A 26,148-nucleotide genomic window follows, 5' to 3' on the forward strand; every position below is an offset into this window, starting at 1 on the left:
TGCTCCAGCTGACTGCAGCAGCCGGTTCCTGGGATTTTGGCTCAGTTTTACCTCTGCTACTTTCTCTTGGAACAGGACTGGCAGCACCTCTCCTGACATCACCTCGGACCATGCACCTCTTACGCAATCCTTTGGATTTGCAGCCCTGCTATTCCCTGACCTTGGCTAATCTTTCTTTTGCAATACTTGTAAGCACCTTTCCCAGCAGAGGGTTGCAATTAGAGAGGCAAGTATAGAATTGCATACTTCTCTAGAGGGAGAGCAGGTTTGAGCTCCTTTAATCTAATAGGAAATGTCTCCTTCCCTTTCATATGCAGCACTTTCTTGTGGTATGCAGTCATCCACCAGGATTGCTCCCTTCCATTTCTTTCAGCGTTTCCCTTTTCGCTGTAGGAAGACCTGTCCCCGGTGATCAAAGACATCCTTCTACAGCTACGGGAGCAGAATGAGGAAACAGGATGCTGGATAAGGGATCAGAAAACCTGCTGGCTACATCTCTGCAATTAAGCATGTCTCGGAGCAAGACTCAAGGAAATACACAGCTATGCTCGCTGCCTCAGTTTCCCTGGTTGTTAGCATGGGGGTAATTGCACTTGCTTCCTTTGGGGAATTGCCTTGACCTCTGTATACTAAATTTCCTTTGCACGTTGGTTCTGTCATTAGAGCAACTGGCTCAGCGAGACAAGCAAATACCAGAGTTAGGGGTGAGCTGTGCAGCTTGCTGCTCCTTGTGTGCAAGCCCTCCTTCCAGACTGGGCAACTCAAGGGGTGTCTTGATCCCTCGACCGAGTGGCCGGCAGTGCCCTCCTGGCCAGTGTAGGGAGTGGCAGTGCCTCTTTACCCCCTGGGGAAGGCTCACCTGGATTTGCCGTTGCCGATAGCTTCTTCCCAAGAGAGTCCGGGGCAGTCAGGGGATGCTCTGAGAATATGGGAATGCTCTTGCTGCTGAGGAACAGTATCGGCAGCAGGCAAAGATGAAAGAAAACCAGCAGGACAGAAGCCCTAGTCATAGCCGTGGCTTAGTGGGCTGGTGGGTTATATATCTGGGTAAGCCAAAAACAGAACAGGGAGAGAAAGACCTGCCAGGTTAGAGAGAGCGGCTTAAATTTATGGGCCTGAAGTGAGCATCGAAGGCCCTGAGCCCGCAAGAGGGAGCCTTGATGAAGTCATTCACTGCACCACTGATGAGATCAGCTCCAGACTGGAGCAGATCTGCTACTGATACAGTGTGCTTGGGATTCAGGTGTCATGAGAGGCACTTGAAAAGGTGAACAGATTCACCCATGCTTGCTCTAGCCCTGACTTGCTGTGTTATCACTAGCAGATGGAAGGGATGTCATTAGAAAGCACAAGAATTGGGGAAAAAATGGTTTAAGAGCCTGGATTTTGCTGAGATACAGTTTGGCTCTAAAGAACAGCAGGAGGGAGAAGGAGAAAAATCCTATTGCAAATGCATTTTTCATGGGCACCCAAGCATGATCTGAGCAGAGATCGGTGACACAAAACTAGGCATCCTGGAGCAAATCAGGGAGCCCAGCTGCGGCAAATCCCCAAGCCTGGATGATGAATACATCCCTGCATTGCGGCGACAACGAAGTGTGACTTAGTGAAGCGTTTGCTGGGGATGTTTAGCGTAGCAGCAGCCCGGGGAGCTCGGAGATGCAGCCATGTGCAGCCTCTCTTTTACAACGCGGCACAGGGAGGAGGCATTCTCGCTGCGGGGTGCCCCGGCGCCGAATGCACGTGCTCTCGGCTGTGCAGCTGGCTCAGGTTTGGCAGCTGGTGAGCTTGAATAGATGGGTTTTGGCCCGGGCTTGAAAATCCTCCCATTGCCAATGATCCTGCTTTGGCTGCAGCTGCCTCAGGTTCCCTAGGAAACTTCAGCGCTGGCTTAAGTCCGGACTGTGAAACGACAGGAGGAGGCAGTCCAGCAGCTCTCTGCCTCCAGCCTGGCTGCTTGGCCTCTGCCGCTTGGCACCGCAGCCAGCTTCAGCCCCGCTTTTGGCTGCGGCGAGGAGCAGCAGGGCGGAGTGAACCCAGTGCCGGGGCATGGTGGACGTGGGGTTAGGAATAAAAAGAAAACTGTGACCCAGGAGGAGGACGGAGACGCAGAGTCTGTGTACGCAGATTTCCCAAGGGTGGACCTGGCCTTTCGTAGGCTCCTTTCTGGTTCCTCTGGCTTCGTCTGTCTTAGTAAACGCAACAGGAGCAGGGCCAGGGCCGGGCGCTGCCTCGGGATGATGGCTGGTGCCATGCAGTTGTTAGCAGCCTCCCTGGCGTGGTTTTGGGCTGTGCCAGTTAGCAGTGCCTCAGTGCCCAGGCACGGCTGGGGACTGTTCCCAACAGAGCCTTGCTGTCGCCGAACATTTAACCCCATGGATGGGAGCTGTGACCTGCTCCTTGCATTTAGGGCCAAGAGCGAAACAGCTACACCCTGCAAGCCCAGGTCCCTCTGAAGGCAGACTTTGAAGTGCAGTCCCCTGCAGCCTGCATATTTACCCCCTAATCTTCCACTTTTCCCCTCTCTGAAGATGGGAAATGTCACGCAACAGGTTGTAGGTGAGTGTGTGGGATGGGAGTGCGTGCACCAGACTGAAACTGGGAAACGCTCTGTCTGCTGGGCACGGCTGAACCCAGGGTTGTGACTCAGTGTCCTACACCCCGTGTTGTGGATCACTCACCACATTTGACCTCCTGCCTTGTGGGGTGGGAGAGATGCTATGAGGAAACGTTGCCTGAGCGCATGAGGTCATGGGGGTGTGGGGACCAGCTGCTGGATGCAGGGGACCATTCCAGCCTGGGTGCACAGACATGTTGAATTTGCCCCGGGCAAGCAGAACAAGGAGCCCATCATGTTGCTCACGGAGCACATGATTCTGCAAGGGCTTCCCATGCATGCACAACTCTGTCCTGTTTCCCCCCCACCCCAAACTACATCAGGTTTGGGAACTCACTCAGAGAGCAGAACGGGGGCAGAGCTTGTGTATCCTCCATTTAATGTGCTGCTGACAGACAAGTCCCCCAGCCAGGAGAAGGATCAGGCGCACACCTCCGGATGCATCCAAACAGCCTCTGCCTTGTCTCTGCCTGGAGGGGCTGTGTTCAAGTGGCACGCTGCTGTTCCCCTCAGCCCAGCGGGCATTTCGAAGGCAGCGTCCACGTTCTGGGTCTCACTGCAACCACGTTGCACCTTTGCCGTCCCTGATTTGCAGCCCAAATCCCCCTCCTCTGTCCAGAAGGAGGAGATGCTCCCAGCAGAGGCTGCTCCTCTTTCCACCTCTCTCCTCGCACAGAGTAGCTTTACGTCTTGAATAGCTTGCCTCCCTGTAGCGACACTCTGGCTGAATTTCAGGAGGAGGATGCGTGCTGGGAGTCGATGGGGTTAAGAGGAACAGTGTTCCAGTGTGGCTTAAGAGTGGGCTATGAGACCTCTTCCCTCCAGCCATTCTCTAGCTGCTGTGCCTGCTGGTGTCCAGAACACACACTAGGCACTCTTGAGCTCATCCTGAGCTGGGTCCCTGGAGAGCTGTGTCTCTGCCGGAGTTCTTTCAGGAAAGATTCCCACCCCTTTCCTAATGAGACCGAGTGAGTAATAGAGATGTTCCTCAGGGACGGTGTTGTAAGGAGTGCTACGTGCACGTTCAGGACCAGAGAGCAGGTCTTCACTAGCTTTTCCCTGCTGTTGTGCACCAGACGTTGATGCGTGTCCCATCTTGACAGAAGAGATAAGCTATCTGCGTGGGGATGGGAACTTGCCTGGCAGTTGCAGCCATCGGTCCTCCTCGCATTGTTCTTATCAGATCTCCTGGCTTGGCAAGTCCATTTGTTGCGTGGTGAATGGCAACATGTTTGGGGCTATTCAGCCTGGGATATGATAAGATTTGTCTGGTGTGAGTCGTATTCAAAGCATTTCGTTTGTAATACCCTTTTCCCCTCTCGGGAACAAGCGTTCTCCATCCAGGAATCTGACTGCAATTAAAACCGGGTTTCTGCTTCGCTGCTGGGGGACTCTCAGGGCGGGGGGGGGGAGCAGCACGAAGAAACCTGGGGGCAGCCAGAGAGACAGAGCCAGGTTCTGGCCCGGGTGTGTTGCCAGTGGTGGGGAAAATGAGGACAGCAGGAAGAGGCACAAACTGGAGGGAAGGGAAAGAGAGCCAGAGAGAACAAGCAGCCTAGCACGACGGCTGGGAATGCAAAATAAACATTCACTGTGGTCAAGCGAGGGCTTATGTACGACTGCCTAAGTGGAATGGGTCAGAAAGAGGAGTAGAGGCTCACAGGAGCAGTCCGGAGGAGGGACAAGATGCCCATATAGGACTGGTCAGCAAAACAGGGTGTCCTCAAATGCACGGGGTGTCCCTTAGTGCCCAGTATAGTGGTGGAAAGGGAGATGAGGTGTCCCAGCAGGGCAAAGCAGCTGCTGCCTTGTTCCCTGCGGTACCGTGTGGAGATGAAACATCTCTGGGCAGTGCCGTGACCCAGCAGGCTCAGGTGCTGGCTTCGAAAGCTCCTTGACCTGGTGGCAACTCTAAGCAAGGCTGTGGCTGTAGCTTCTCACTGGGAAGCAGGGAAAAAGTAATTTAGCACTCCTCGTGCCAGCCAGAGTTGGGACCTCCTCTGCACTTTGGTTGTCCTTAGAGCTCCTGCAGCAGGTCAGGCTCAGCTCTTTTCCCTGTGGCTTGCTCTGAAGGTCCATGGGTTCATGTATTTCTCGTGCCCTTCCCTCTGGAAGGCGGGGAGGAGAGGAACAGGGAGTCAGTTGTGTGGGCCTGGTCTTTTCTTAGGTCTCCTTCAAATGCAGTTCCCTCTTTAGATGCCCATTTCCCGCACTGAGTCAGTCATTTCGGGATTTGGATTCCCTTTTTTTTGGCAGCTTTTCTCTTCCATTTCCATCTGGTTTGGTTTTTACCATTTCATTTTGCAGGGCCATCAAGGGAGTGTGTTCAAGCTGATTTTGGAGCAACAGATAGTTTTGACTTGACAACCCCTTCGTCTGCAGACCTCAGCCATGGCCTTAGATCCAGGGTGGATCACCCCTTCAGACCCTCTCAAAGTGGATGGGTGGTAAGGTGGCTTGCTGCTTCCCGGCGGGGATGAAGGATACTTGGCTTTAATGACATAAGCATGGGAGAACAGACCTTTTGTTTTTGCTCCCCTTCTTTCCAGCCCATAAGCTGTTAATTCTTGTGGCTTTTCAAAACTTGCTATTTCTCCCTTAGCGTTTCTTTCTCATTTTTAGTTTTTTTTTCCAGTGGATGAGCCACCCTTGGCATCGTGCCTTGTGCGTGTGACTCAGACAGTTTCTGCTTGTCTGAAGGATTCCTGCAAGTCCTCAGAGTTGTCCAACCCGCCTGGGCTCAGCGCTGGAGCCCGTGAGAAACACGCTCAAAGTGAGTCACGCAGTGCCAGCAGCCTTGTTCTCCCTGTGCGGGATGGACTGCTGCGCGCGGGGACTCCACAGTCACTCTCGCTGCGTGCCCTTGCTGTCCTGGGGGGTTGAATCTGGGGTGGCTGCTCGGAGCTCAATGGAGGGAGGTCCCCACGGACCTTTTGTGTATGGCGCAACGCTGCGTTTCTTTTTTGCTTCTTCGAGTTCCAGCCAGCTGGCCTCGCACTGTCTTTGTTGTGGGAAATGGTCCCCTTGAAGTCAGGGGAGTTGGGCTTGGGGCATCTCGGAAGTCCCCTGGCTTCCACTGTTGGAAGGCATCCGTTCATTTTGAATGCCTCTGGTTTTTGGACTTAATCGAACCCACCCAAGAGCTAATTTTTTTCAGAGGCACCGTATGCCTCAGCACCTCCTACTGATAGTAGCTGGTGTGGGGAGAGATCAGCATCTCTGATACTCGAGCTGCATTAGCTAAGGGAGCCCAGATTCTTTTTAGCGTCTCAGACAGGTTTGCAAAGCTGTATTTTTTTAATTTTTTTTTTTTTTTAAATCTGTTGATGGGATCTTTGAGATGAGACTCTAAACAAGAAGAGGTTTTTTTGGATGTGAACTTGGGTATCTGTGACTCAGTTTCCCCATGTGCAAGATGAGGGGACTGCCATCTTCCTTACTTAATGGTAAGATAAAGCTGTTGGAGATCTTACTCTTTTGGTGCAAGATGCAAGTGGAGCATAAGACCTCATGAAGCTGATCCTTTGTGGAGAGCTCTTTGGAAGATCCTTTTCCCATTAAGCTAATAATATCTCATCTAGCAAGTCTGAGTAAAGCTGGGAGATCCCAGAAGTCCAGGAGAGGGGGAAGCTATGAGCCTTCTATGCATCTTCTCTTTGCCAGTAGGGAAGCTTTCAACAAAAGTGCATTTTTATCTCCAGGCGTGTTTTTGAAAGCCTTTCCCACAACCCACATTCCTGGCATGCCCCCACGAGGGAAAGAATTAGAGAAATGAAGGCTGGAAACGGAACTGGGTGGCATGTAATCAGTCCTCTGCCCTCCCTTCCCCACGCTCTGCCAGTTCAGTTCCTTCTCCTGCCCCTCGGGCAAGCTGAGGACCCCTAAGACGTGACTCATCTGGCTGCTTGGGTTGATGAAATGGCCCTGATGCCTTATGAGCCAGCTCCCATGCACATGAACTACCTTCCTCCCTGCTCTGTGCACAACTCATAGCACACGAAAGTGTTGCCACAGACTTCAGGGCTGCCCAAGAGAGATGTCCTCTGCAAAGGTATAAGGACATAATTTGGCCCTGCGGATGGAAACCATCCACCAGAACGCATTTGAGCTCCCCATGGAGATGGGAGATGTCAGTCACCGTGGCATCAGCACCTTTCTGGTGGGTTAGGGAGAGAGATGGAGTCTGAGGCTACACCCTTTTCCCTGTGCTCTTCATCTGCTCCACTGCTTGGTGCAGGTTCCCTCCATTGCTGCCCCTAGCCCTGAAGAAAGGTGGGTTTTTTCCACATTTTAGCTCTTCGGCTAGCTTTATCCTTCCTCCTCCTTATTCCCCACATCCTAAGGAGGAGAAATTGCACCCTACAGATGAAGGAGGGTGATGCTGGTGGAGACCCTACCGGAGGCCGATGGCCTCTAATCCCTCGCCCCCACATTCAGAGCATGGATGCTACCTCCATACTTCCCACAGGAGCTCCACATGACACACTGTCAGGGAGCTGGGGCATGAGGGGTGGCAGGGGATTCACCTCCAGTCCTTTGTTCCTTCCCATTTTAGTTGATCCGAATGCAGAGACTTCAACGCCTTCCCTAGAGGAGCCGTCCTGCCCTGGTTAACCTCCTAGGCATGAGGTTAGTGCTCATGGGCACTAGTTCCCTCGTGCTCATCATTGACTTGGCTTCTCCTGCATCTCCTGGACAATCCTCTCCTGTACACACCCTCCAGATCCACAGACCTGCTTATCCAGTCTCCTGCTTACCTCAGTGTTTGGCTGAGGTAAGTACATTTTGTTCTCTTGGTCCTCCTCCTTTAGGAAGCTGGCTGGCTTTCAGAGCTTAGGGATGGGTTGGGTGAAGGTTGCAGCACTATCTGCTGAAAGGCAAACCAACACCTCTTGACTAAAGGGGAAACCAGTCCTGTCAAACCTACCTGGGAATTTCTGTGACTGACGGGTGGAGGACTGAGCATCTCCATCAGGAGGTGGTGGAAGCCTCTTCTCAGTTGCGTCCTGAGCGCTGGCCTCTGAAAATCCAGGGCTCAGCTTCTTGAAATCCACCCCATAGCCCTCTAAGGCAGGGGCCATTCCCCCCTAGGCTTCATAAAAGGGGGAAACCAAGGCAGAAATGTGGCTTAATCGCAACTCCTGGGAGGAACCGCAACCAGAGCCCAGATGAGATCAGAGAACACGGTTTAAATCAGGTCACCACTTGATATTTATTGTGTGGAGTTTTTCTTTTTTCTTTACTCCCGCACTGAAATCCTTCCCCAGAGGCTATTCAAGGAAATAAATAGCCAGTGGAAAGGGACAATAGCTTGCTGTGGAGTACAAATTATATGAAGCAGTAGGAAATAATAGCAGAGTGAGCAGCTGCTACTCCGAGAAAGAATGCATGGTCGGTCTCTCCAGCTCCCTTTGCCTTGAGCAGACACTGATGCCCAGTCCACGGCACAGGCTCCCTGGTGCCTTGAGTGCAAAATGGGACAGGCGCCTTTTCGCCTCTGCAGCATCCTCCTCCAGCGCAGCTTCTTTGGTGTCTTAATTAGCACCGAGCTGAAACCGCCGCCTTCTGTGAGGGTGCCAAGGGGATCTCTTGCCTCTTCTTCCAGAGCTTGGTTGGATCTGGGGGCAGCAGCCCATGCATCCACACACCCAGCGTGGCCGCCTTGCCTTCCCCTCTCTCCCTCTTCCCTTCTGGGCTGAGCATCATGTCTGGCGATGACCCATATCAGTCCTGCGAGGGACGGTTCATAGCTCATGTCGTCTAGAGAAGACGTGTTGGCTGCCCTCTTCTCCGAGCCCCTTGGAGCCCTTCCTCAGAGCACTGCTGGGGAGGGATGGTGGGGACCACTTTGGTGTGCTGGGATGGATTTTGGGGGCTGCCCCTGCCACAAAAGGCCCTGAGAAACCTCTCACAGCTGGGGTGGTTGGGCTACCTTGGCCGGGAAGTGGGGAAGCTTGTGGTTTTCCTCAGGGCTTCACACCTGGCTGGTTTATCTCCTGCCCGAGTAAGGAAGCAAAATAAATACTGCTGCCAGCAATGATGCTGCTGAGGATCTTGGCAGCCTGCTGGGGAGGGTGGCATTCAGTCTGTTCTCAACAGCTGTGTGGGTGCCCTGTGGTAGAGGTGGCAGCTCTAGGCTATGGTACCTGAGGTGCTGCTGTCTGGAACAACCCTGAGGGTCCTGAGATCCTATGGGTGTTCCTGGCGGCCTGAGGTCTCCCCAGGACTAGCAGAAAGGCTGGGAAGAACTGTTAACCCCCAAACTTACCTTATGGGACCTCTGCAAATGGAGCTGCCACATTTCATGGGGTGAAAGCACTCTGCAGAGGACCTGCCCTGCCACCCTTCTGGCTGAAAGCCGACGTGGTTGCATTGGTCTCTTCCCTCCTTAAAATATGATATTTTTTTTTGTTTTCTCCATGCAAAATTGCAGGCCTGCCTTGCTCCCTGTTGGAAGCTCGCCTTGCCCTTGGGTTGGGCATGGCCCCCACCCTTGGACCAGTGACCGCTTTTCAGGTCTCTGCTGTCCCAAGGCACCCTCTGGGAATGCAGCAAAGCCTCCTCTGGTGCCAGCGGTGTGAACATGGGTGTCGCACACCAGTACAGACCAACCGCCCTCCGGCCAGGATGAACATCTTTATGGGGCCCTGGAGAGGCAATCCCAGGCAAGTACCCTATTATAGGATCATCTGTCTGGGGGTGAAAGGTTCCTGCATCCCTTGCATCAGTGGCTGCCAGCTTCCACAACCATTGCTTATATTTTCCTCACTGCACAGACCCTCCACCTCCTTTGCAGATGCCCTATAGCCGGATTTCCTCTTTCTTTGGGATTTACTTTCCCATCGTATTACTGTTTCCCCAGGCTTTCTGCTTTGCAGTGTCTGCAGGGAAGTATCAGCCTGCCCCCTTCACCTTCCTTTCATCATCCCAATCACCACCTCCAATTGCACTGGAGAATTTCGGCTCTTCTGGGGTCCCTAAAGTCTCAGCTCCTTCCTATGTGGGGAGCACATACCCCTGCATGAGAGAGGCCATCTGCACAGGGCTGGTGTCTGACCACGCGGAGGCTCAGCTCTGCAGACGAAGGAAGTCGCCAGCGCTGGCAGAGTTGCTGCCTGGTTTCCCACTATTGTTCCCAGTGGCAAATAAAAGGGGGGTGAACGCCCCTGCTGAGCATTGTAGGAGGGGGGTTAATGTTATCTCGATAAAATCTCGTGGCCCCTCTCTGAGCAGCTCGTGCCTCTTTCCTGCCCATCTCCCTCCCTGCATATTCTCACATCCGTGGTACTTGCGGCTCTGCACATAACTCTGCACACATAGTTTTTTCCCCATCCCTCAGACACAAGCTGCTTTCCCTCCTGGGCAGCCTTCTGCTCTGCCAGTGGGATTGGTGGATAAATCCCAGTGAGAGCGATGTTTCTGTCTGGTCTGTGTGGGAAGTGGGGGGAAGGCTCCTCTACGTTGCTGGCCCGGGACCTGGACCTTTTCTCTGCCACAACAGTCCTGGGTCACCTTGGCCAGCCACGTAGGACAGGATTTTTCTGACTGAGTTTAGGGTCTATCTTGGGATGTAATTTCTTGAGCCCTAGAAGTGTTTCTCCCTGCTGGCTTAAAGTGAGTTCAGATAACTAACCCTGATGGTGGCTATGCAAACAGTGTCTTTGTACTGCCCTGCACAGGGACCACGTGAGTTGCTGGAAAGAGAAACCTCCCATAGCCAGTGGGATGCTCTGATATTTTGAGAGGGGGCCTCTGGGCTCTGTGTCCTCCCTGGGATGTCTGCAGGGGAGCAGGGTGACGTGAAAGTGTGTGCGGGTGGGACACAGCAGCGTGATGGGAAACCGACCCAATGCCGAGAAATCGCCATCCCCAGCACCTGCTCCTGCTGACTCCACGCCCAGCTCAGGGAGGTTTCACCAACAGCTTCAGTGACCTCAACAGCAAACAAATTTCCCAAAGCCTGCTGGGCTTTATGACCCCCTGCGAATAGGAAACATCTCCAGGGAAGGAGTGCTTATCAGCACTTACCTCTGTTTGCTTCGGGAGGCTTTGGGGAAGAGCAGAAGCTGTCTCCCAGCTGGCTGTGCAGCAGCAGGATGACTGCACTCAGTTGCTCTCCGCAGGGCTTGGGAGGGGGGCTGAGGGGCTGCTGGTCTCCTGAGCCTTGCCCTCCTCCTCTTTTGCTTTCCCTCTGGTTTCTGGAGTCTGGCAAAACACCATCAATTTGTTCAGCCAAATCTAGAACACTGTCTACTGACTCGTAGCTCTTACCTGGGAAGAAGACAGCAGGGGTGATGCTCCTCTGTGGGGACAACATTCCTGTGTCTCAGAGTAAGGGAAGGTGTGCATGGCTTCTCAAGAGAAAAGGTTTGGGTCTCGATGGAGGTTGGATGGGGGGTTGCAGATTGCTCCTACTTATTGCTAGTGTAATCCACGCAGCTGGGGCTGAATCTAGAGCCACGAGAAGAGAAGGAGCTGAGATGCCACTCATGTCACTCCTGCAAGGGACTGTTCATAGCTTGTGTCATCTAGAGGGGATGTGTTGGCTCCAAGCCCCTTGGAGCCCTTCCTCAGAGCACTGTTGGGAGAGATGGTGGGGACCATTTTGGTGCGCTGGTGTGGATTTTGGGGGTTGCCCCCCGCCACAAAAGGAAAGAGCTGGGATGCTTCTTTTGGCTGAGCTGTTACATGCAGAACAGAAGTGAACATGGTGGTCGTACCTCCATGGCCAGCTGGGACGATGCTTGTCCTATATGGTGGCTGGAGTAGCACCCCTAAGGGCTGTGTGTGGTGGTCCCCTCACTGAGAGCCCACCGAGGAAATTGGGAATTGGTTAAATCTCCTGAAGTCCCTAATAAGAGGACGTGTACATAGGGAAGCTATTTCTTTGGATCAAAGTCTTATAGCAAAGGCTGGATCAAAGGCTTGCAAAGGCGGAGCTGCTGCTAATGTGTAAGCCACAAGGAAGTCTAGGGGTGTAAAATCCTCCATCTGAAGTGTTTCTGAGCTGAACTGCTGGTGGCTCCCTGCCTGGTTGCTCTGTCCCCTGAGGAAGATGGCTGTAAGGGCTCCTGCTCCTGTCCTGTGTCACCCAGGGTCCCCTGGGTGTGACCTGCAAGCCGCAGCCACCTCTGCTCTCACCACTTGTGTTTCTTGAGCTGCAAGCGATGCTGCCCACCAAACCCTGGGTTGTGGCCCTCTGCTTTAACCCTCTTTGTACCTCTGCTGTCACGCTTGTCCTTCTGCTGAGGACAGGCCTGTTTTCATCTCCTCTCTCTCTGATGTCGTTTCTCACTTTCTGGCTTCATTCAGCCCACTCTTCCCTCACTGAGTGAGAAGCATGGGCAAGACGTCCAGCATGGAGGGTTTTTGGCCATGAGAGGAACACTAGCTGAGAGCAATAGATGTTCTCCTGGCTGAGGCACCTTCTCTAAGCGGCACCATCTCATTGGCAGTGGTGGAACGGCTGACGGAGCTGCACAGACTATTTTTCTCTCTGCCTTAGGAAAGAATTGAAATCTTCAACCTGGATATGAAGACTGGGGACAGCCTGAAGGTCAAGGGCAAGATATCCAGTGATGCTAACGGGTGAGTACAAAGAATGTACTTTGTACTTCGACTTGCCAGGACTGAAGGTGGGCTGCAGAGGGAGGTGATTTTCCAAGGTCGCCAGGTACAAAAAGCATGAGCATAGCTCAGCGTTAGGGGAGCCCCTATGCCACCACCGTGCAAACTCCCCTGGAGGCATTAAGCACCTGCAACGCTGATGGAAGAATTGGGTGCAGAGCCGTGTGTTGGATCTCAGGTCTTCCAAGACCCTGTCCTGCCCGTGCAGCTGACCTTCCTTCTGTTCACCCACAGCTTCAGCATCAATCTCGGCTGCAGCTTCTCGGATCTAGGACTTCACTTCAATCCCCGCTTCAATGAGTCTGTCATCGTCTGCAACTCCAGGTGCTCCAATGCCTGGCAGGCAGAGCATCGTGATAAACACTTCTGTTTCTCCAGGGGCTCCACTGTCAAGGTGAGGGGTCTGTGCTGGCGTGGGGTTGTGGGGTCTGTGTGTGGTGGGGGAAGACCCTGGTTACCAGATTCCTGTACCCTAGTCTTCCCAGTCCCATCCAATGCCTCCTGCTCCTTCCCAACACCCCCTAATCCTCATCCTCTGGGTTTTTGGTCCTGATTGCCATTTCCACTCCTTCAAAACCCCAACAATTCTTCTGGGAATTTTGCGTGAGCCCTGTCTGTCTCAGGCTTTGTAAGTCCTTCCTGCCCCTTGTACCTGCTCAGCAGGTGAGTGCACCAGGTACACGTATGAAGGTAAAGGGCATCTCCAAGAAGCAGGATCTTGCTGCTCTCTACTTTATTTCTCTCCCTAATCCCCTCCTGTGCAAACACAGGCTTTAAGGCAACCCAGAGTTTGGAGCAAAACCTCTCCCTCTGCTCTTCTGTCTTCACTACTCCTGGATTCACACTGCCCATCTGTCCTCTCTCTCCTCCTGCGGGGGATGCTGTCCTAGTTGCTGTCTCACCCCATCTGATGTCCCAAGACATTAACAGGGCTGCATTTAGGAGCAGTCCTGTTCTTGTTGCTGTAGAGAGGATGCTTGTTTCCTCAGTCATGGCTGGCTCTTAGGGAAGGGGTGGCGAGGTGACGGCTTTGGGGAACGATCCCTTTAATTTGCAATGATCAGCAATGTGTTCTCGTCCTGTCTGCTTGTGCGTGTTTATCAGCGAAGCTCCTTTTCCCTGGTCCCAGTGAGCTGCTGAGGGCATTGGGGTGACAGATTTATACTGCCCTGTTCAGAGCAGATCTAAGCCATGTGGTGTATAAAGACACACTTGGGTTTAACTGCTTTGAGTTTGCAATCTGAGTAGCTGAAACAGCCCCGGGAGAGATCCTGTCCCCAGGTCATAGTCTAGATAACAGCTCAGCCCCTCGATATCAACTGCTCTTTTCCTGCGTCACCCTCAGCTCAATGCCCAGCACCTTGCTTAAGGCTGTAGGGACCAGGTCTGACCCTCACATATAACAGTCAGGCCTTTCACCTGAAAGCTCATGTCCTAATCTTCTCCTTGTCCCCAATTCCTGCCCTTCCTCCCCTCTCTTCTCCCAGTTCGTCATTGAGATGCTGGCAGACAAATTCCAAATAAAGCTGCCGGATGGGCATCAAGTGGAGTTCCCCAACCGGCACTACTACAACAAGATCAGCTACATGAGTGTCAAGGGAGACTTCAGGGTCACCTCCTTCAAGCTGGAGTGATGGGTGCCGCTTCCTAGCTCTAATAAAAACCCAAGCAGCGGGAGGCTGCTTGCTCCAGGTGCTTTGGCTTCTGTGAGATCTCTGGCTCTGTGGGAAACAAAGCTCAGGGTTTTTCCACCAACAGGAAAGGAGCCCTCGTTGGGTGGAAATAGCTCCTAGATAACACCAGGTGCTTTTCCAGGTCAGACCAGGATGTGGGGTGGATAGTAGGTAGGGCGAAACAGGCTGTAGGTGGGGTTCAGGAGGAGGAGGGCACTATGTGATTGCTCGGGGAATGGCTGTGTAATCTCTTCACAATGCACCATTTGAGTTTTTGGGAGGGAGGGAGGAAGGGGAAGAAAAGCATGGATGCGAGCTATGTGGCATTCAGTGCCACAAAAGCGCGTAATTAAATGTTAGGTTTGGGAACCTCGGGGCTTGGGTTTGATGGGTTCCTCTTGGCTGCTCTGGCAGCCGGCAGGCAGGAGGAAGGGGTGCCTTGTCCTCCCCCAGGAGCAGTACCACGCAAATGGTGGCACGGGGAAAACAGCACAGGTGTGCTCCTGCGCCAGCATTCCTGCCCGCAGTAAGGAGTTATCTTCTCCGACTTTCCCCCTTATCTCACCTCACTTATCTGCTGGCACATTCCAGCCGGGTTACCTATTACTCTGACATTTCCACACCGAACCCTACTCAGCGAAAGTGAGGCAGGGAAAGGCAGCGGGGAGGGAGGACGGGGTTGGGGCTGGGTTACGTGGCTCAGGACCTCCCAGTCTGTGTCCCTCACGCGGGACTACAGGGGATTGGTGCTGATTATCAGAAGCTGCTGCTCTAATTAAAAAGTGTCTTGCCAGCCTTAAGCGAGGCAGATGTGCGAAAGCAAACATGGGGGCACTTTAGGCTGGGTGGGAGGAGAGCAGAGAAGAGCATCTTATGGAGAGCCTGGTCCAAGGCAAGGTGGCAGTGCCCCTGTCCTCCCTCTCCCCTTGCTTGCTGCCCAACCTGCGGGACTTTCTGCTGCCTGAGCGCACAGGCAGAGGATGTCTGATGGGCTGGAAGGGCTTTAAGTCAAGGCAGCTTTGGGAAAGGTACCGATCTGCTTCAGGCTGCAGGTGAATTGTTGCTGGGCTGGAGAGGAACCTTTGCACCTTCCTGCGTGCTACACGAAGCCGAGTAAATAGGATGTTGCTTTGTGTTAGCCACGGTGAGTGGCAAAGTACCGGGCTAGTTAATCCAGGGATCCCAGAGGTGCTGGAAAATCCTGCTGAGAGTGGAGAGGATGGGATTTTGTGGCTGGGGCACCGGCAGACGCAGCAAGGGAGACGATAAGGTTGCTGCAGCTGAGGGGAGGCACCAGAGGAGAAGTTAGTATCAAAACTGTTTTAATAAGGACAATAATAAGTGCGTGGGATACAGAGTGGAGGCAGAAAGGATATTCCACGGATGTGGGTCTTTGGTCTGGAGCTTGTGTTATGGTCTGGGAAGCAGATGGCGGGGGGAGCTTGTCCTGAGAGCCAGGGTCCCCACCCCGGAGAGCGCAGGGGTGATAAGGCTGATCCTGCTGGCTACCAGTGGCCAGAACTGGGGGTCTCCCTGAAGTTGCCGCCTGCCCCGGCTTACTGCTGCTGGCCGGCACGAGGCAGCCGCCTTGGGGAGGCTGAGGGAGAACGGGCTTGCCCGTAACCTCGATGGCCTGACTGCGAGCGGCACTCCCGTGTCCAACACCACGCTGGAGCCTCTTTATTCTGCTCTGACGAGCTCCCCGCCAGAAGCAGGCGGGTGGCGGGTGAGCTGCGTGGGAGCGGAGCCTTGCAGCCCCCCCCCGACGCACACCCCCTCCTGTCCCGGAGAACAAGGGGGGTCCTGTGAGGGTCCCTCCGGTGACCTCAGCCCCCGAGCATCTCGGCTCCACGCTGCGGCACAAAGGCGCTTCTGTGAGGGCCAGTTTGTACGTGGGGCGGCGTGGGGGGGGCAGCTTGTTCCAGGGCGGCCGCGTCGCCCCGGGGCCACTCGGCGAGGGGCATTAGCCATCCTCCGCGCGTACCCCTGGGAAGGGGAGCGCTGGAAGAAATGGGGTGTGCGCATGGGGAATGAGGAGAGGGGGCAAGGATGGAGAAGAGGTGGCGCAGACCCAAGTGGCTGCAGAGTGGGAGTCTTCTTGTTCTGAGGCAGGGGGAAAGGAAGGGATTTTTAGGGCCCAAACTGCAGAATTTGGTGACCTGATAACCTCCCCTCCGCCTCCATCCAGCCAAGAAGCTTCTCCCCTCCCTGCTGTGAGGGGGCGGGGGTCAGAAAAGGAGCCATCCTAAGTGACGTTGTTCAGCAGCAGGAGGCAAGTGGAAAGATCCCTGCAATTATCTCTGTGTGTGCTCTCACCTCCTGAATGCTGAGCTCGTGGCTTTTTTTGGGGGGGAGGGAAAAAGAGAAAGCTCAGCTCTGTGGGGTTTGCCTGCCCCTTGAGCCCCCAGCTGACCTCCCCCAGTAGATAGATGTGCTATATGGGAGGGTCTGGCACCAGCTGGAGCTGGGGAGAACCCCATGCCCTACACGCCAGAGCTATTGGTGTGAATATTTCCAGGAGGGCACTCGTGCCAGTGCAGAGGGCGATTGGGGGCTTCGGTGGGAGGACAGAGCACATCCCCGGACATGTTGGTGGGGCCAGGCTGAGGGATGGGAGAGAGAGAGATTGCTGGGGGGAACAAGACGGGGTAGGAAGTGGTTTTGGGTTTCTTTGGCACATGGGAATGTCCCTTTGATGTCTAACGGCAGTGAGGCTGGGGAAGGGCTGGGATGCCCAGCGCTGTGATGCACAGCCCTCACCAGCCCTCCGCAGCAGCTTGGCCCAGCCCCAGGGAGTCTCCCCAGGAGTCGGGCTCTTCTCCTGCCCCCCCTCCATCCCCCCCCAGTGCCCCCAGCTTGGCAAGGAGGTCGCCCGCTGGGTCTGCCGGCAACGCTGGCGGCTGAGGTTGGGGGACAGGGAGGAGGGTGAAGACCCCGGCACCAGTGCCTCTGGAGAGGGGCCGCGATGGGAGGAATGGCCATTCACACCTTGACTTCATCATCCTCCTCCTCATCGGCATACTCGAAGGAATTGCTGCGCCTCCCCCGGGTACCAGCGTACCCCTGCTGCAGGCTGGAGAGCATGGCCTCCTCGTCCTCCTCCTCCTCCTCCTCCTCTCCTTGGTTCCAGGTGGTCTCGGGGGACCGGCTCTCCCCTGTCACTTGTGACCGCCACGAGCTGCTGCTGGGGGTCTCCCACAAAGCCTGCGTCCGGGCTTGCCGGGGACCCTCGCCCTTCTCCGAGCTCCGCGGGGTGCTGGTCCCACCGTAATGGCGAGCCAGGACCTGGGCTGCCCGGTCAAACTCTCCCGCCTCGATGGTGCAGTCGTTCCAGTGCCCCTGCCACGGGATTCCTCTGGGCGCTGCGCCGGGCTCCGAAGCCCAGGCAGGGTCCTGTCCAGCGCCCTCGATGGCGTGTGCATTTCCATTGGCACGGACCGACAGTCCCGACAGCGAGTTGGCTCCCGACAGGCTGCTCTGCCCGGAGCGGTCCCAGAAACTGGTCATTGCCTTGTCCTCTCCCTGGGATGCACCCGATGCCGGAGGGACCCCGTCCTTGGTCCCCTCACCACGCAGAAGGTCTGGGCCATCTTCCCCCACCTCGTTCCCGTTGGTTTCGGAGAAGCTCATCACCTGGAGGAGCTCGCTCATCAGGGAGGGCCCCAGGTCCAGGCGGAAGGAGAGCAGGGAGTCCGAGCGCTTCAGCTCTGCTTCCCCGGAGAAGGTGCTCTCTTGGGCCTTTTCCAAGCGAGGGACGCGAGGGATGGTGCAAAAGCCGGACTCCAGCCCTGCGAGGCAGAAGGGATGGAGGGTGAGGTGGGGGGGGGATGGCTAGGTGGGAGGAAGCCTGCTTTACACCTGCGGGGGACGAGGGACAATGCCACCAGAGTGGCGGAGGTCACGCTCTGGTCTTTAAAGGACAGGCCAGTGTTTGTGTGGACATCTCCAAAGCCCAGAGTTACAGAAGAGGGTCTCCAGGTGGGTTCTGGGCTTGGTAAGATGCCGGTGGGGGCTGAGCCAGGCAGGTGGGACCAGGAGATGGCAGCATTGCCTCAGCTTGCCTTTCCCTCCGAGCCCAGCCACCTCCCGAGGCTGCTGCAGGTCCCCCCAGAACCCCCCGACACCCCAAGACCCTCCGCTCCAGACCTCTCTCCCTGGGGAAAAGCTGAACCACATCCCAGTGCTGTGAGGCTGGAGAAGAGCCACCCAGCTATTCCGTCACGTCCTTCCCACAACCCTTCCCCAAAGGTCCCTCCTGGACCCGAGCCGGCAAGGACGGATGTGGGCGCAATGGGGTTGGAGTCCCCTGAGGACCACATGGAGATGGAGGGGTTGGCACAGCGAGGGACAGGTTTAGAACATCGGCACGGCGGTGGGGAAAGCCGTGCCATGGGTCCCCTCGACCTCGCAGCCTTGGTGTGGGCATTGCCCCACTGTTCCAGCACGCTCTTGGCTTCCTCAAGGAGGCTGCTCCTGGGGAAAACATAGGGCTGGGGGGAAATGGGGGGCACCCCCTTACAACGACACCACGCAGGCTGCCAGGTGTGTGGGGCTGTGGGTGAGGGAGAGGAGGAGAAATCATCCGTGCCTCGCTTTGGGGGGCACCCTGGGAGGAGAAAACTCCAAGGACTGTGGTTGAAAGCAAGGTTAGGGTTATCTCCTCACAGGGATGAGCAAGGCTGGGGATTCTTAAATGTCCTGTCTCTGCTGAGAGCCTAAATTCCGTCAGCAGGGAAACTGAGGCACGGAGCGATGGAGGAGGGCTGCGGAGGATGCACTGTGCCTGGGCGCTAGCCTCTGCCCCGCGCTTCACTCACCGTAGGTCTGGTGCGTTTTGGAGAAGCTGTTGGAGGCACTTTTGAAGGAGAACTTGCTGGTCAAGCCCCGGCCGCCACCGCCGTCGTACGTCCCCTCGTTGAGCTGGGGCAGGGAGACGGCGTTCTTGATGATGGGCGAGACGGCTGGGGGGGCGGGCGACGTCCCCGCTTGGCCCCCACCGCCCCGGCTCCTCAACGGCGTCCGGCGGACGTGCCGCAGCGTCCGGGCGAAGAAGTTGTTGGCTTTGGCCGTGTCGGCCCCGCCGTGGTTGCTGAGGAAAGAGGTGTCCCCGAAGACGTCCCCGCCACGTCCCACGTGCATGGTGTGCCGAAAGTCCCCCAGCGGCGGGCTGATCATGTCCGGTGTCAGCTCCGACTTCAGCCGCCGCTTGCCGTGGGAGCCTGACACCCAGCTGAGCACCGGCAGCTTTCCCAGGCTCATGTTGCACCCCTCGCCTTGCCCCTGCCTTTGAAAAAAAAAAAAAAAAGCCCCCCAAACCAGCCCTTGATGGGCTTCCAGCACCGGGGTGGTCTGTCACATCCCTGGCCTCCCCATCGCTCCTGCTCCGATGCTTTTGGGGGAACAGCTCGCGTCCCCTTGGCTTTCAGCAGGTGGGAATGGCGCCGGTCCCCCTGCTTCCCTGCACTACGTCGCGCTCATGAAATCACCCACAGAGGGTACGTCCCCGGTGGCGAGGACGGTGGTGGGACGGAGGTGTCCCCACGGGGTGTCTGGGATCAATCCGGGTGCTGGAAGCTGTGTCTGGCCACGGGCTTAGGGGTTAATCCACCGTCTTCGGCCGCCGCTGGGCGAGCGGGAGCCGGTCACAGGTCGGGCAGCGGGTGGGCTGGCAGGGCAAGCGCCTCGGTCCCCTCGTCGGCCACCTAAACAAGATAAGAGGAACGGTGAAGCCCTCGGAGAGGATTTTCCCGACCACAACAGCTGTAGCCCCGGGGACTGGCTGGGGAGGTTAAAGGCAGTGCATGAGCAGCGTTGGGGAGGTCGCTACCGGCTGTCCCCCTCGCTTGGCACTCCTCTTGGGAAGGGAGAAAGAGGCTTTCCCTGCAAAACACGTGCTCTCCCTCACCCCTCTGACCTCCCTTGGCGTGCCTCAGTTTCCCTTGCCTGCAAAGCGGCTTTGCTGGACGCATGCTGCAATACAGGCTGAGGATTTCCCTCCCAGGCAGCACCTCCTCCCGGATCAGTGCCCTGCCCGGCTGCCCAGGCTCCCGGGGCAAGAAACCTCTCCCTCCTTTTTTGCTATTCAGATGAACCCTTGGGGAGAGGGTGAGGCCTGGGGACCTTCTTGGGAAGGAGGGGCGGCGGGGAGAGAAAATGCAATATTTGTATATTTGTTTTGTTTGTCCTCCTCCTCCCGGGCGCTGGGCAGACACGTCGGAGCAGCAGGGAGCCAGGGGTGCGGGGAGGGCAGCTGCTTTGCAGGCAGGGGAAACTGAGGCACGGCAAGGGAGGTGATTGCTCGAGGTGGGAGGAGAAGGCAGCATGGGTTCCTGTGCTCAGGCAGGTCCTGGAGGCACTGGGACAGGCAGCGGCTGGATGCAGGACGGCAGGGCAATGACCTGCCCGGTCAGCAGGGAGGATACTCGGATCAGCAGATCTCCCGTCGGCGTGTGTTGGCAAGAGGGAGAGGGCTGGTTGGGGAAAGGAGAAGATTTGGGACACGGGGCACCTCAGAGCATCAGTGGTCCAGGTGCAAACCTGGGGACATGTCCCTCCCTGGGCTCAGTCCCCACTCAGGGACTGGGGGAACGGGATGGGACTGGGTCCCTTCAGCAGGGCCGGCTGTGGAGGGCAGCGTGCCAAGAGGCGATGCAGGACCCCCGCATCCCTCGGTCCCCGTGTGCCAGGACCCCCATCGCTACGTGGCTCCGTCCGTCTCCCCCTGCCACGCTGCCTGCCTGTCCCCGGATCACCTCGGAGCAAGCAGTCAGGCAGTGCCAGCGTAGCAAAACCTCTGGAGAAGGGGAGCCCTGGACGTGAAGCTGCTTTCCCGGCTGGCTACACGTGTTTTTTGCCTTGCCCTGGCCTTGTTTGCTCACCCGGGGTCCCTCTTATCTGCCAGGGGTTAATGCCTGGGGAAGGGAAAACAAACCACCCCCAGCAGCTCCCAGTACCATTGGCTGCCTCCAGGGTGGCAGTGGCTGGTGGCAGCGGGTTTGGTGGCAGGTTGGCTTCCCGCTGCCCCCCAGCTCCTTGGCTTATGCAGCCCACGTCTGCCTCCTCCTCACGGAGGCCGTGCGGTTCTGCCTCTCGGCCGGGATGGGCCAGGCACGTGGCAGATTTGGGGTGGGAGGACAACCGGGGAGCGATTTCTCCTCTCTTGGCAGAAGCCCACCCAGAGCTACTGGGTCAGGGCTCTCCTGGAGTGCAAGGAAACCACTGGGGTGGTCCCTGCAGCACAATGGGGGGGGGTCTCAGGACCACAGGCAGAGAGATGCGACCCCATCTTTGAGCTGTCCCCCGGTCCCCCCAGGAAGGTGCGTGACCCCGGGAGCGGGTATTAGGTGAGTTACAGCCCTCGAGTTTTCCTTTCCCTCTGCACACTGGAGCCCCTGAGAAACCCAAAGTGGGGACTGAGCCCTTCAGTATGTGCTGCAGGACGGCAGGGCTACTCTAAGAGGTGGACCCCCCCCCAAATCCCCCGCACAGCAGAGATGCCCTGCAGACCCCTGCAGGGGACCGGGGCTGGCATCATCCTAGGGATGGGGTGGGGAGGAGGGATGCAGGAGGAAAGCATCCCCTTGCTCTCTGCCTGGAGAACTATGGAGAGGAGAGCTGGGAGGAGGAAAGCTTTTCTCCTTCCTTGTCCCTTGGTCACCACGGGGACGCAAGCCAACAGCTCCTGGCCTCCGGCTCTCCCTGCCTGCTGGCAGGCGCTGGGAGAGGAGGGAGGGAGGGAGGAAGGGAGGGAGGCAGCTGGTGCCCAACCCTACCTGGATGGCAGGTTTCTGGCAGCCCTCTTGGGCTTTTTCTCCCTCCAATCTCCCCCTTTTCCTCCTTCCCTCTGCCCCTGGTGCATCCCCCTGCCGGCTGTGCCCCTCTGAGCCCTCCCCTCCGGCCAAGCCGACTCCTCCACGCCGGGGAAACTCGTGATTTTACGGGCAAAGGTTGACCCATGCCCTCTCCTTCCCTCCACTGGGCAAGGGGACCTCCCGTCTGGCCACCCGTCTGTCCGGACTCTGCTTCTGTCCGGTAGCCCGCCACGGTCGCCAGCCCCCGGCACGGCGAGCCCGCAGCCCATCCCGACCTCCCCTTCCCCGGCATCCTCTCCCTGGCTCCCTCCTCGCCTCCTCTGGGAAGCCCCCTGCCCTCAAAGACCAACCGCCGGCACCTCCTCCTCCTCCTTCCAGCCTGGCCTCCCCCGTTTCCCCCCCGTGTTCAGCTGGTTTCCACTGGTTTTCCATTTGCCAGGAATGGCCAGAGCTGTTCTGCTTGTTGGGAAGAGCGGAAACCAGAAAGGGGGGGAAAATAATCCAGATGTCTAGTTGGCTGGAGCTGCTGAAAGCAGCCGCTTCCCTCCTCCTCCTCTCCTTACAACCACCCCCCCCAAAAAAAAGGGACATACTCCAAAAGAGGGCGAGGAGATGTTTGGGGTGGTCTGAACAGGGGAAAGAGTGGGTGGAAATGATTGTGGGCGGCCAGGAAGGCTTTCCGAGCTTTCCCGAGTGCGGAAAACCCTCCCTTTACCCAGAGGAGGGGAGGCAGACTCCCCCGTTGGGTCACTGTTCTGGGATGGGGAAAGCCGGCAGGGACAGGATTTTGGGAAAGGGGGAAAGGGGCTCGGCTGGCCGGGCTGGGCCTCTTCCAGCTCCCCTGGAGAAGTGCCGGGCAGGAGGCGGACAAGCCTGAGTCCGACCCTCATGCTGCCAGCTGCTATATATATATATATATATATAGTTATATCTCTCCATGTAACAAGGGTATTTTTCCAAGCAGACGCGCTGGGATGTGGAGGGAGGCCGGGACTCCAAAGGCAGGCGGTTTCCAGCCATCCTCTCCCTGCCCCCTTGCCCAAAAGTGCTCCCTTTCTTCCTCCAAACCCCCAAAATCGAGGCGCTGAAAGCCTGTGGGGCTTCGAGGGGTATCCAGAGCAGGGTGTGGGAGGGGGTGCCCCACTGCCTTCCCCCATCCCTTTTCTCTCCTGACTCCCCCCCTCCCCGGCCGGTCTCCCCTCTCCTCGCTCCCGCTTTCCTTCCTCCCGGTTTCCTGTTGCATTCCTGCCTTCTTCTCCCTTTCTTTTTCGCCATCCTTCCCGTCTCCATTGCCTTGCCACCCCTCCCGCTTCTCCCCTCTCCGACCACCCTCTCCACCCTTTTCCTTCTGCTCCCGAACCACCCACCCCGCCAGCTCTACAAACTGAGGAATCAAAACTTTCAAGGATTTACCTCTTCCGAACCAGGGTTATTATTTTTTTTCCCCCCGTCCTCCGGCCGAAAAGTTGGGCAACACTCCCGGTGGGCCCCTGTAACTTGCTCCGAGGCTTACCGGCGCCGCGTCCCCGAGCGGACGGGGGAAGAAAGGGGAGGCATGCCCCCTTCCCTTTTCCCACGGCTGTCCCCCCAAGGCTGGCTCTCCCAGGCTGACGCCCCGATGCCACGGGAGAGAGGGAGCGAAGCTGGCGGGGAGGGGACGTGGGAAGGAGGAGGGCGGGCTGCAGCACCGCCGAGCCAATCCTCGCCTCGGCAAGGAGACCAGAGAAAATGAGATTTATTCCAACTATCCAGGACAGAAAACTTCAGGAACTTCTCTGCCGCTCCCCCCCGCCCTCCTCCCCACTTCCCCAGTGCCATTTCCCATCCTTCGGCATCGGCTGCCTCCCGCTCCCAGGCGCCCGCTTCAATGGATTTGGGGGAAGGGGGAAGCCCAGGTTGCTGGCTAAACTGGTTAGGGGAGCATGGCCGGGGGGGCAGAGGAAAGGAGTTTGCCCCCCGTGTGTGTGTGACCCCTTGGGTATCGCATAGGGTCATCCCGTCCCATGGTGGATGGGAGGTCGCCGGTGCCCACGGTGTGATGCTGCCAACCAGGAATGGGGTCTGGGGGTGGGTGGTCATGCCAGAACCTGCGGGTAGCGTTGGGTTGAGCGTTAGCAGGATAACAGCCTCCGCAAAGGCTGCGTGGGCCAGGTCGGTGTTTGTTATGGGGTCAGGACAAGCGTTACGGGGTCAGGACAAGTGTCGTATCAGCGGCAGCGCATCAGACCAGGGTGAGGGGGTGGCAGTGGGTAAATTCAAGGAGGTCCTCTTTGGTAGCACCGGGGAGGGTTTCTGCCCACATGTGGGACAGCACATCCCTCTGGCATCGTGCTTCATTGCTTTGTCCCTTGATGGTCACAGGGCAGAAGACCCTATCAGTGCCAATGAGGGATAACCTGCTGGTGGGCACGGCATCACCGGTGCCATCGGTGACCCTCATGGCCTCCAGACGAGACTCGGTGGCCCTGCTGGGGAGCACTTGGCCAGGCAAAAGCACCTATTCAGGGCCCTGTGGAGGAGAAGGGAGGTGTCTCCGCTGGTGAAGGCGAGATGAGACTTGTTGGGGTTAAGCAGGGCCTGGCTGAAGGGTTGACAAGATGTCTGCAGAGGAGATGTCAAAATGGAGCCTTGGCCTTTTGCTAGGCTCAGTTGGCTTGTGCTTGGCTGCCTGGGCAGGAGCACCCTATTGCTTAGAAGTTTGATAAGCAGCAGTAGGGTTTTGGCACCCTTCTCAGCCTCAGGCTTCTCCTCTGTGAAATGGGATGGTTGGGGTTTCTGCCTTCTGTGGAGGTCTTCTCCATTAGGAATTAAGAGCGCACGGGCTGTGCATTTTGGTGCTACTTCTAAATGGGTCTATGTCTTGGAGGGAGACGGGAGCTCAGGGCTGGGGAGGGGGGGTGAGCTGTGCCACCAGCGGGTAAAGGAGAAGAAACCCTGACGTGCATCCTCCCTGCTTGCCAGAGGTGTGGTAGGCATCTCTTCCCCCGTGGCTCAGAGGAAGCCAATGGGGTGGTGGGAGAGGCAAGAAAAGACCCTTTCTTTGGATCTCCTCCCTCTGCATGGCCCACCAGGGCATCTCCCCCCCAGCCCAAGGGGCTCCCCCTCACCCCCATCGCCGTGCCCTGCAGCGGGGGCTGCGGCAGGGAGCGGAGCCCGGGCGACGGCAGCCGCCTCCGCCGGGGAATGCAGAACAAATCTCTTCCAGATGGGACAGGGGCCACGTTCCGCTCCTCGCGGGGCAGCCGGCTCTCCGCTGCCTCCTCCTCCTCCTCTTCACCCCTGCTTCAAGCATCTCTGCGCTCCGGGCCAGGATGGGCTCCGTTTCCAGGAAAGCAGCTGGAAATCCCCCCTCTTCATCACCCCTCCCCAAACCTCGTGGTCTTGTGGCCATGCCAGCCGGGCTGTGACTTTTGTCCTTCTGGGGCTGGCACTGAAGTGCTTTGGAGACCTCCAGGGTACGTGCCAGCTCCAGGACTCAGTACCCATCCTGGCCTCTGGCTCCCTGGTACGAGCAGAGGTGGTGTGGCCCCACCGGCTGTACCCTAGCAGGCATTGCACCCTCCCAAGACCCCCTGTTTAGCCACCTCGGCTGATAAATGAGAGGTGACTGTGGGGCTGGCCGGTGCTGCAGAGCCACTGTACCACCCATGGGTGCCCTGGGCAGGAGCTAATGCCTGGACCCCTCCCAGCCCAGCTACCTCATTTACCTGCAGTCACCCCAATCTTTCATCCCATCTGTAACCCTGTGCCCCAGGCAGCAGTACCAGTCTCACCATTACAGAGACCGGCCATCAGGCTTATCATGGGAGCAGACAAGCGTCCCCGCAGCTTTCCCAGCTGAGGATTTGCTTTGATTCCCACAAGATCAAAGACAGGGCTGCGCAAATTGCATCCCCTCTTCTTCCCAGCGCTCATCCCTCCGGTGTGGGGCTGAGGTCTTATGGGTGGCTGAGTGCGATGGGGATGGAGAGAGGGATGGAGGGATGCTGGGGGGGGCTGAGGTCTCTGCCCCACACCTCCAGGTACTCAGTCTTTCCTTCCATCTCGCTTTGCAGCCCCTGCTGCTCGCAGACCTGATGCTCAAAGGAGGCAGATGCAGGACTCCCCTCCGGAGAAGAAAAATCCCCCTTCTCCCTTTCCCAGGTGCCTGGGGGGAGCCAAGAGGTGACAGAGGCATCCCAGCTTATGGACGAGGTGCTTGCCCCTGGTTTTCTATTCCCTGCCATTTCTGTTTGCTGCCTTCCCGCCTGCCCTCCTTCCCTGGGAAATTTCCAGGGATGGGGCTCCAAGAGTGTGGCAGCCCCAGGCGGAGGTCCCGGAGCCCCATCCCTGGAAATTTCCCGGGGAAGGAGGGCAGGCGGGGGGCTTGGTGGGAAGGGGGTGCCTCGCTCGGCACACAAGAAGCAGATATCCTGTTGCT

The 26,148-nt window shown here is 57.1% G+C and overlaps 2 protein-coding genes across 3 annotated transcripts; one reads left to right on the forward strand and one right to left on the reverse strand.

The window, feature by feature from the left end:
* Nucleotides 1-11,672: 11,672 nt before the first annotated feature.
* Nucleotides 11,673-13,937, forward strand: LGALS2 (galectin 2). The gene is made up of 4 exons (XM_075051852.1): nt 11,673-11,678; nt 12,123-12,205; nt 12,479-12,638; nt 13,732-13,937. Exons 1-4 carry the CDS (start codon nt 11,673-11,675, stop codon nt 13,876-13,878), a joined length of 396 nt encoding a protein of 131 aa, XP_074907953.1. The 3' UTR covers nt 13,879-13,937.
* A 1,296-nt stretch (nt 13,938-15,233) lies between these two features.
* On the reverse strand, nt 15,234-23,434 carry CDC42EP1 (CDC42 effector protein 1). 2 transcript variants are annotated; one of them, XM_075050887.1, is made up of 3 exons: nt 23,242-23,434; nt 18,735-19,619; nt 15,234-17,705 (listed from the first exon to the last, which is right to left on the reverse strand). In XM_075050887.1, the coding sequence occupies exons 2-3, from the start codon at nt 19,174-19,176 to the stop codon at nt 16,900-16,902; spliced, it is 1,248 nt and encodes a 415-aa protein (XP_074906988.1). In that variant the 5' UTR covers nt 19,177-19,619; nt 23,242-23,434; the 3' UTR covers nt 15,234-16,899. The 2 variants fall into 2 exon arrangements, with proteins under 2 accessions (XP_074906988.1, XP_074906987.1); XM_075050886.1 differs by having other exon boundaries at nt 23,142-23,434.
* Nucleotides 23,435-26,148: the final 2,714 nt, after the last annotated feature.

The sequence above is a fragment of the Buteo buteo genome, chromosome 19 (assembly GCF_964188355.1).
Source record: "Buteo buteo chromosome 19, bButBut1.hap1.1, whole genome shotgun sequence".
Classification (NCBI taxonomy): Eukaryota; Metazoa; Chordata; class Aves; order Accipitriformes; family Accipitridae; genus Buteo; species Buteo buteo.